The sequence below is a fragment of the Rhincodon typus genome, chromosome 9 (genome assembly GCF_021869965.1).
Source record: "Rhincodon typus isolate 14 chromosome 9, sRhiTyp1.1, whole genome shotgun sequence".
In the NCBI taxonomy this organism is placed as follows: domain Eukaryota; kingdom Metazoa; phylum Chordata; class Chondrichthyes; order Orectolobiformes; family Rhincodontidae; genus Rhincodon; species Rhincodon typus.
The window spans coordinates 81,417,233-81,428,524 of NC_063340.1; the positions used below are offsets into that span (position 1 = coordinate 81,417,233).

The 11,292-nt window shown below is 40.6% G+C and overlaps 1 protein-coding gene across 1 annotated transcript in view; it reads left to right on the forward strand.

Annotated features, from left to right (window-relative positions):
- tspan33b (tetraspanin 33b) overlaps positions 1–11,292 on the forward strand; it is a 31,767-nt gene that overhangs the window by 5,924 nt on the left and 14,551 nt on the right. Inside the window, exons 2-3 of the mRNA XM_048601132.1 lie at positions 7,081–7,138; positions 9,704–9,831. Coding sequence (XP_048457089.1) covers positions 7,081–7,138; positions 9,704–9,831 — 186 coding nt within the window. The remainder of the gene's footprint in view (positions 1–7,080; positions 7,139–9,703; positions 9,832–11,292) is intronic.

An 11,292-nucleotide genomic window follows, 5' to 3' on the forward strand; every position in this document is an offset into this window, starting at 1 on the left:
CATCCCCGCCTCTTCGACCTGTTTGTTTCCTCTCCACCTATCCTCTCCTCTATCCCTCTTCTATCCGCCTCCCACTCTCTCCCTATTTATTTCAAAACACCCCTCCCATCCCCCTTTTCTGATGAAGGGTCTAGGCCCGAAACGTCAGCCTCTCTGCTCCTATGATGCTGCTTGGCCTGCTGTGTTCATCCAGCCCTGCACCTTGTTTTCTCTCTTCATTTCTAAAGAACCTTTAATGTAGTAGGACATCCCAAAGTGCTAGAAAACAGGGTTCCTATGGAACCCAAGTTATCCAAAAATTAATTGAAACTGAGTACACAAGGAGCTGGTAGAACAAGGGACCATGTCTTAACAAGCACTTTAAATGAAAACAGAGACAGAGAGAAAATTGGAGACTTTTAGGAAATGAATTCCAGATCTTAGGGTCTCAGGAACTGAAGACATAGCCACAGATAGTAGAGCAGTAAAAATCTGAGAAACGCAAAAGATCAGAATTGGAGTGGTACAGATATATCTGGAGGCCTCTGGGATTGGAAATATGAAGGAGTGAGTCCATGGAGGAATTTAAAAACAGAAATGAGATTTTTGAAACTGAAGCTTTGCTGGATTGGGAGCTAGTGTAGCTCAGGGAGTACAGGGGTTCTGAGTGAACGGGTGTGAGTTAGCATACAGGCAGCAGAGGTTTAAAACTGCTGAGGTTTTTTTTAAGGTGGAGGATCGATGGCCAATCGGGAGAGCATTGGAACAGTCAAGTCTAGAGGTCTCTCTTCATCTACAGACACTGAGCTAGACATACTGTACGCTAAATCAGCAATGTATAACTACGTGACTATACCTTTAACAGAAAAAGTGCCATGCAGCACAAACCATTGTGATTGAGCTTACATGTAATCTCCTGGCTGGTATTGCTTCAAAAGTGGAAAATGGTGGAAGTACAAATATACAGCAGTCCATCAGAATCTGAAAGGAGAAGACAACTTGAGTCATCTTCAGCTGAAATGGCAATATTTTCTAATGCTGGTATAAATTTCTTACATAATTGCAGTGTTTTCTGTCTTTATTTCAAATTTTTCAGTCTATGTATTTTCGTTCTCTATATCTCACTTTACCTTCTCAATGCAGATTTATGTTTAATAAGAAGCTAATGTAGTCCTCTATCTCATTCACAATTTGTCATGTCTCTGTCACTGGGTCCTGACAGTCCTACGGGTGTGCCTTCACCACATGGAGTGCAGTGTTTCCAGAAGACAGCCCTCAAACTTTCTTAAGGACGGTTAGGGATGGGCAACACTTGCAAATCTTGGCAACATCACATCCCAGCAGTACAATCCAAATTGTGAACCACAGAAAAGTGTACCTGCAAGGAGGTTTTATTATTCGCTCTGGACACTGCATGCTATTTACTATGGGATGAAATCTGGCTCTCTTTCAGAAAGAACTGTGAAGGCTATTCATTCCCTGGTACAGTTGGTGTTTTTTTTTAATATCCTGGCCTTAGGAGGTGACGGGTGTAATCACCTGGCATTGCTGGTCTTGAATACTTGACAACAACCTCTTGAAACAAGCCATCATTGACGAGGAGATCCAACATTGGATCAGCTGAACAAGTTCAACCTTCTACAAATTATGCCAATGAGTATTTGCCAGCAAAAGTTCTAGCGTGTGGAGCAGTTGTTGTCAGCACACTCCTGTACTGCAGTGAGACTGGGACCATGTATTAATGACATGTTAGAACCCCAGAGAAATTCCATCAGCAATACCTCTGACACATTCTCCAGATTCATTGGGGGACCATCAAATAAACATGGGTGCCTTTCTTGAAGCCAGCTCCAAAAGTATTCAAGCAGGACTCCTGTAAAATCAACTCCAATTGACTTTAGAGTCAAAAGACCTTAAAGATGAGGGAGAACAGTGGCAGGGAGAAAGGGGAAGGAATTAAATGCTGCTCTCCAAGTCCCACTACCTTATGGCACCCTGTCTATTTACTCATAGATCCTCAGGTTGAGAATCAGACTGTTCAGCCACATGTAGATTTAGAATAGGAGCTCGTGACCCTGAGTAGATGCATAAGGGACAGCCAACAACTACTGTCCAGTAATTTCTGCTGGAATATTACATGCTAGCATGAAAATCAGGTGACCACAGGGTTTGGCTTTTGTGTGATGTCTTTCATTGAGAATAACTGGCCAATGATTTAAGCACACAAAGACAGAGGGAGCAGAGATGCTGATGTAGTAGGTTTCACTGGCACATGGGCCTTGGGGTGAAGAGGGGTATAGGGAGGTTAGATTGGAAGCCAATGGTGAGGAAAGGGTGGAGACCTTGTTTGCTAGAAGTTGAAGAGAGATTGGGGAGAGGGAAGATCACAATTTCTTTGAGGAGGGAAGTATCTGATTGTAGGGTGTTGGTCAGGAAGACAAAATGAACCCTGATGATATGTGGAAAGATGTTTACATCTCAAGCTTGTAGCTTGCTGCTTGCCTGAAGTTTGAGTTGTTCAGAATTCAGTTTCAAATGATGAATGTATAACAAGGCATGCAGCTTCATGATAACATTTAAAGTGCCAACAACTCCAGATGGAGCTATTTTGTTGAATGCCTACCGACCTTTAACTAGGAGGGCAAGTGGGATCAGGATTCAACTCTTTAATACTTAACCAACCCAAACCTGCCTTATTATTGGGCTCAAAATCTTCCTCAAATATCTACTGAGTCTGGCTGCCTGTCAGCAAAAATGCAGAAGAATGCAGGATAGCATTTTAAAACTGAGTATTGCTCGCAGTTGTGTCTGGACTACTGTTTTTCTGTGGCGCCATGTTCATTGGACTGTGAAAATATTTCATCTGAGTTAATCTCATTCTTTTTGTGCTTTGCATTCGAGCTAAATGGCTGAGACTAAATTGTGAATTTGCAAACACTGCTTTTACTGCGCTCAGTACCGTTTATCGACCAATTTATGCATCATTTATACAAACAATGAGCCACCATTAAAAACAACAAACAGAGTTGTGACTATGAGACTCACTGACGTAGCAATATTTTCAGATTGTTCAATTTGCCCTTATTCCCACAAGTAATTACATGCATCAGAAAATGTTCAAATGTAGATTAAATCTCCATTGTCCATTGTAATTGTAGGGGTGGGTACAGGGCTTACCATACAATGGTGTGCATTGCTTTGAAGCAAATTAACTTGCAATACACTTTAAAAACCATAACAGTTGTATTATCTTGTCTTGAATCTTTGCTTATTTTATGAATAAAAGTATATCTTGAGGGGACGAATTACACAAGTTGAACATCTTCGAAGAACCAAGCTAATTTTAGCCCAAACAAGCCGGACAGGTCAAACAGTTACATAACCAGCAATTCACTGTTCCTTGCATCCATGCTGTAAGGCATTGCCAGGATCAGCTTTAGGCTCAGATATCTATTCACATTTCACACACATTAAAATACATCTCCTTGCAGTTTCTGATATTTTTATCTTTACAGTTTGTTAAATGCCTATTTTGACCAGTTGCTTTAAAGTGATTTTGTGCAACAATTCTTAATGATTGTAATTCCTGCATTACACTACATTGTAAAATTTGAATTTTAGTTTGAATGTTTTGAAGTCATGAATGGCTGCTAGAGAAATGCAAGTTTCCTTTGTTGTACATATGTTTTGTATTCAGTTTCTCTTGAATGATGGAAGCGAGTACAATTTCATCATTTAAGAAACATTTAGACAGGTATACGGATGGGATAGATATGGAGGGATATGGACCATATGCACGCAAATGGGACTAATTCAATTGCGAAAACTGGGTGGCATGGGCAAGTTGGGCTGAAGGGCCTGTTTCCATACTGTAGACCTCTATGACTATGACTCTATCTCACTAGGTGCCATTTTCCAATTGCAGTGGAAGTGACTAAAGTGACTGTATTCTGCCCAACTATCCTGCTGTACTTACTTGTGTATCTTACTCCTTATGTAGTGTCACTGGAGTCTTTTCTAGAGTTTTGATCATGATGTATTCTGACCATGTGATGTTCAACCATGTATCATCTTCAAATGATACTTGATCACCCTAGCCTGACCAACAGTTTACCTTGGAAAGGTTGAGACCTGTGTAGTTGAACATCTTTGCTTGTGGTTTTATGCCAGGAACTGTTGTGCAACAACATCTGACATCGAGGAGACTTTCTGTGAATAGGAGAAGAGGGAAAACTGAGGACCCATCCATACCAGAGCTGTGAGAGACATAAGAACATCCATGACTTAGCATTCAAAATCATGAGGAGCCTGGCCAAATTGGGAGAAAATATTAGTAGTCATTAAAGAATTGAGAATGAGAGGACAAAGGTTTTAAATAACTGGCACGAGAAGCCAAAGCAACATGCAGCCAATAGTTATGGCCTGGAATGCATTGCCTTAGATCACTGAGAGAGAGTGTGGCGTGATAGCACATTCGAAAGGGGATTAGACTGTCCTTTGAAAAGGAAAAACATGCAGGATTATGGGGGAAGGCTGGAGATTGACTAAGTGAAATGTTCATACAGACAGATATGATGGGCCAAGTGGCCCCCTTCTGCGCTGTTACAACTCTGTGATGCTGTAGAACAATCCAGGGTGACTCTGTTGGTTGGACAATTTTAAGCAGTCCTTGCAGAAGGTCCTGTCCAAAAACTAGCAGCTGCCATCCTGGCCCAATGGGAGAATTTGGAGAACTGAGCCTGCTACTTTTCATTTATAGCAATGTCCACATCGGGTGAAAGAATTAACTTTAAAAAAAAGTGGGGCTGGAGGGAATAAACTCTGCTTTCAGTCTATCAATTGCTGCTTTTGGAATCACCAACAGTACACTAGAGCATCTCAAGTTATTTACCCCAGAAAGTGCATAAATGTGAATAATAATCTAGGACAGTAACAAACAGAGCTGTGATGCCTTGCTTTGTTGACAAGTCATTCAATGTCAGTATTTAGGATCAGAATGCACAGATAAGTGAGGCAATGGGGAAATGATCTCATTCAGTGCTAAAATAATTCTGAGATTCCATGAGGTAATTATCAAGAGTTAGGAGTAGTGAACAAAAAAAAGGTTCAAAAGTAAATGAACATCATAATTCAACAGAGATGATTGTGGATAAATGTAAAGGAATCAATTTTAAGTACCTTGGCAAAGCAAATTTTTGGTATTAAGGAAATGGCAGAAAAGATTCATGAGAATGGTCCCAAGAATGAGGAAATTGGGTCACGCAGAAAGAATGAGAGATTTGCACTTTTCTTCTTGGAGAAGGTTGAGAGGAGATTTGATAGAGATATTCAAAATTGACAGAAACGATAAGGAGAAACTGCTCCCATTGGTGAAAGGATTGACAGTAAGATTGTGGCGATTGGCAAACTGGTGACATGAGGCAATTTTTTTTTCACAGTGAGTGCTTAGGATCTGGAATGCCTAAGAGTGTGGTGAGGGCAGGTTCATTCAAGAGGGAATTGATAATTGTGATAATCTCTACAAGGCCCACTGGAAATTATTATCTTATCTCCCTGTGGAGCTCATTGAGTATGAGTTCCCTTGGTAACAGGCAATGGCTTGCCCAGATAGAACTCATCACCTGAGCCCTTTAAGTTCTACCTGCTCTAGACATGTGTAGTAACATTTCTGAATAGGTTGATTAGAAAAATAGGATAAAGCAGCCCCACCTTTGATGGTTGAAATTGTCCATAATGGGCTTTGCTTGTAAATAGTTAATTGGTTACATGTGTGTTTTTACTGCTGGTGGTTATAAGTTTCAAAAAAAAAGCAAAACAGAAGTGAAGGAGATTTTGGTGGTGGGAAGATTGCTTATTTGTGCATAATAGTACTTCTGAGTTAAAAAATAAGATAAAGCAGACCTAGGGGTGAGTCTGTAGAACTCTCTGTCTGGGCTGGGACTAACCCATGTATAAGTAGTGGGTCTGTTTTGGGGTTCAACAATAAACGATGTTCCTTTCTGGTCGGGTTTCCTGAGTTTTTACATTGGTGACTAGAGTCAAGAAATGCTTCAGCCAGCCCTGCTTTCCAATGAAAACAATAAGACTGTGATGGGGAAATATTGAAAATGCTGCTGTTTGGGAAACTGGAATCTTGTGATGTGGGTGTGGAGGAAAGGGTGAGAGTATTTTTTTTCAGGCAAATAGGATCAAAGGGCATCACTGATAAACAGTCATTCTCCTGACCACTTGTGGGGCCCCACAAACTCATAAAGAGTTTAACCTACCCACCAGACCCGGAGACAAAATCCCTTGATGAACTGATAGATTTGGTAGCAGATCACTATGATCTCAATAAATCTGTTATATTGCAGCAATACGTTACACGTTATGTTGCAACATGGCTAATAGGCTTGCTGGGGAACCAGTTACTGAATTCTGGATGAAACTGCGGAAATTGGTGGAGTGCTGTGAGGATGGGTCCAGCACTTTAGGGAAATGTTCAGGGATCGGTTAGCTTGTGGAGTTAATATTCCAATTCAAAGGAACCAGATCTGTACCTCAAGAGATATGTAGAACTGGCCCTTTCCCGTCAAAGTGCAGAATCGGGAGTTTCAAGGGCCCATAGATGGTCTTTCAATGAGGGCCAAATGACATCCATCTGTGCTATAGATTACACAGGGCAATCAGTGTTTGGAGCTTTGACATAGTAAAGGTTGGTTAGTCCGGGAGGCATGTTCCTTCATCTGTGAGTCATATACTACAGTGTAAAAACTGGAAGGATTGGGGATCACTTAAAGAAACATTCACTCCCTGGTATGCGCTTCAGGCTATAAATATTCAGAGAGGTTCATGCGCTGTGTGACCCTCACTGTGCTGTATTGTTCGTGTCGTACGGCATAATGTTTATGTATCTTCATTTTAAAGTACTAATTACTGGGTGCAATGCAACGATCTGCTATCTTGTTCTTTGCTGATAGAATTTAAATGCTACAAAAAAACTTTTTAAACTTTTTAAAAACTGTTTAAAAAAAAGTGAGTTTGACTGAATGAACACAGGTCATCAATATGTTAACTTTTAACGTTAATATGATTCTTTATGTATTTTATTTTGTCTTGCAGATCATCTCACTGGTGATTGTTGCCATTGGAGTATATGCAAAGATTCAAAAAGCCACAGGTGGATGAGAAACTTTCTTTTCTCTGTGTGACAGGGGCATGGACAAGAGATTTGGAATTGTTCAAAGCAATGCCTGAACAATTGGCAATTTCCAAGGATATACACTTTGCAATGACTCCTGTTTCCTACGCATATACCAGCAATAGCCAGATACAGTAATTCTGTTTACACTTGATAGGTATACAGGGCATCCTATCAATGAAGGGTCAGTGTTAGCAGCTTTGCATTTGCTTGAGCATGTACTACTTAGGTAACAAAAACAGAAATTGCTGGAAAAGCTCAGCAGGTCTGATAGCATCTATGGAGAGAATTCAGAGTTAATGTTTCAGGTCGAGTGACCCTTCCTCAGAACCCTTCCTCTGAGGAAGGGGCACTCGACCTGAAATGTTAACTCTGATTTCTCTCCATGGATGCTGCTAGAACTGCTGAGCTTTTCTGGTAATTTCTGTTTTCGTTTCTGGATTTACAGCATCCGCAGTTCTTTTCATTTTTACTGCTTAGGAAAGATGAATTGTAAGAGTTCCATACTCATGCTAAATGCAAGGAGATTATCTCCCCCAATGACTGTCAGCTTTATCGGTTCTGTATATCTCCTAAGTATATGAAGCTTCCACACTTGGTAAATTCATATCTTACATGAATTTCAAAGATCCACACCTTTCAAATACTGTAAATGCATTGAGAAGCACCTCCAACCCACTACGTGGTAAAGAATGGTTACCTACATTATATTTTGATTTTTATATTAAATAGGAAGGGGTTTGATATCTGAAATTGGATTGCATCCATTAAGCACTCCTCCAGTCCCCAAGCCCACTGTCCAAGTAATTCTGGAACGATTTCGGGATTTTTGATTGCCCTCGTAATGCAAGTGTGAGACTGGTGGAACATTTGTGCAAGTTGAGGACAGTCACTCAAGTAGAATTCTGTTCACAAGCACATACAGCTCATGAAATAAAACAAGTTAGAAGTATAAACTTGGCTGAAAGGCTAAGATGTAATAGTTATGCTAGAGACTAGCTATAACCGGAGCATGATTGTGTTACATCCCAGTTAGGAGACATGAATCAATTCCTTTCCTTGTCTGTCTCCCCCACTGGTTATCACAAATGATTGAATCTACAGAGTGAGCTGATATTGCTATGCATGTGTCAGACTGTATACAGCTCAGTATCAGAAGCAACTCAACCATGTTCCTTAAGTAACAAACAAAGAACCATTTTATTGAAAACAAAGCAAAACATTTATGAACAAAACATTTTAACTGTGCAAGTATACACAACTATAGTGACACTGGGCTAATAGTCCAGAGGCCAGGGACATGTCGTGGAATCTGGAATTCAAAACTAGCCTTGGTAAAGGTGACCATGAGAATCTCATCAATTGTCATAAGAACTCAACTGGTTCACTATTTCGTTTAGTGGGGGAAATCTGCCTCATTACCCAGTTTGGAAAAAATATAAGAACTCTGCAGAATGTTATCTTAAAATACTTTGGCCAAATAAGAGTTATATTCAGGAAAATAAGTACTCACAGATTGTCCAAATGGTGAACTGTACCTGAAGTCATTTCCACACAAGCTTTTGGCACTGGGGTCTTTCTGGATCAGGTATGGTGGCAGAATTCCCTTTTCTGGAGACAGTGGTATAGATTTTGAATTCTCATTTAGGAATATTCCACTTGTGGTAGTAAAGCTTTCTAGTGGGTTTTCAACTGTAAATCATTGATGTGATGGGTTCAGAGAAAAGAAAGGGCAAAGGCTGTTGCTGCAAACAGGTTATCTCTCTGAATGTCGTGATCAAATCCAATAGCTTTATTTTACCCTCAAACTGGGTCATGTGACCTCTTTCTGAAAGTATTGTAGACTTAGTGACTCCAGTCAAGCAGCTTGTGTTCTGCACAAATACAACATTTTCCCTGCTGCAACCAGTCTCCTTTCTTCCCAAAATGTCCACAACATAGATATATGTCCAATCAATGTTAATCTAAATTAATATTTCAGGTAGCACACCTTGATAACAATCATGAGTTAAATATTCCAGGCTATGAAATCCTGAAGAAAGTCAGAGGCATTGGGCAATGCTGATAAAATAGGCAACTACAGTGAGAGAAAGAAGGCATTTCAGTAAATGTGATTGGGCATGCTATCTCATGAGATTTGTCTATGGACCAACTTGGGGGTGATGGGTCATGATATTGTTAGAGTCACTGAAGCATTGAGAAAAAAAGCTGCTTAAGATGGAGATTCTCAGATTTAAAATAGTAAATTCTTCAAATCTGAGTATCATTACCTTGACTGATATTTATTGTCCAGCGTGGCCTGATACAATGGTATTATATTCAAAACTACGTCACATTAGAGGGCCTTTAAGAGAGATCCAGAGCTATATATAGGCCAGATGAATTATTGAAAGCAGGTTTCCTTGCTAACTACCTTGATCTGTATTGAACTCAATCGGAGTACTGTAGCAAAGGAGAGAGATATGAAATGAACTGTCAACTTATCATCATCCATTTTGAACTTTTTTGCACAAAGTCAGGATTTACTCTGGTTTTCTCACACAGATGCCGTGCGGGATACCTTTGTCATTGACCCTGCGATAATTATGATTGTGGTTGGAGCTGTTATGTTTTTAATTACATTCTGTGGCTGCATTGGGGCTCTGCGAGAAAACATTGTGCTGCTGCAAGTGGTGAGTTTAGTGGAGCGTAGCTGTATCCATCAACAGCAGTGCACAACCTACAAACATTTCAAAAGAGGGAGATAAAAACAATAACCTCACATCCTTCCTGGTCATGGTTATTTGCACTCATGTACAGATGTATTTATGCCTTTAGATTATTTTAGATCTTCACCATGTTAGGCCTCAGCATCTCGTCATAGAGTCATAGAGTCATACAGCACACAGACCCTTCAGCCCAACTAATCCATGCCGACCAGGTTTCCTAAACTGACCTAGTCCCATTTGCCAGCATTTGGCCCACATCCCACTAAACCTTTCCTCTCCATGTACCATCTAGATGCCTGTTAAATGTTGTAATTGTGCCAGCCTCCACCACTTCCTCTGGCAGCTCATTCCATATACACACCACCATCAATGTGAAAACGTTGCCCCTCAGGTCCATTTTAAATCTTTTCCCTCTCACCTTAAACCAACGCTGACTAGTTTAGGGCTTCCTTACCTAGGGGAAAATACCTTGGCTATTCACCCTATCCATGCCTCTCATGATTTTATAAACCTCTATAAGGTCACCCCTCAGCTTACTATGCTCCAGTGAAAAAGGTCCTAGCCTATTCGGGTTCTCGCTACCGATGCTTGTGGCACACTGTTGATCACAGGCCTCCAGTCTGATCAACGACCCTCTACCACCATCCTCTGTCTCCTACTGTCAAGCCAATTTTGTATCCAATTGGCTAGCTCTGCTTGGATCCCGTGTGATCTCACCTTTCTAACCAGTCTACCATGCAGAACCTTGTTGAAAGCCTTGCTAAAGTCCATATAGACAACATCTACCACTCTGCCTTCATCTATTTTTTTGGTCACTTCTTCAAAAAACTGAATCAAGTTTGTTAGCCACAATTTCCCATGCACAAAATGGCAGACATATTGGAGAGGCTCCACTGTGATTACAGCCTGGTCTAGTCTGCAACTACACAGAAAAATACTACCTGCTAACTGTGCAGAACTTCCCTTTCCTTTCTGCCCTTTTGTTTTAGTACCATTCACTACATTTTCCTTCTGAAGGATTTAACTCAGGCAAAGGCATGACCCATCAGGTTCCAAGCACTCTTCAGAACCTCATGGTTCTGTCTGATGTGAGAATTTGGAGTATGTCATTGACAAAGTATTAACATGTAGTGCAAACATAGCAGAGTTCAATTCTCTGCACACAAATCTATTATCAACAGGAATCCCTGGATTGGAACCCTTGTTGATAGCTGTTATTCTTGTATTTTATACAAGGATACAGCGTGCAGCAATTCATTGTATGCTCTCATGTATATCAGCAAGTTGGTGGTTCAGTCCTGTCCTGGGCTTTATATGCACATTCCAGGCTGGCATTTTAGTGCAGTTCTATGGCATCATGGCCATAATCACCCAAAATAACATGTTTCATCTCTAAGACAACAAGGTGCAGGGCTGGATGAACAC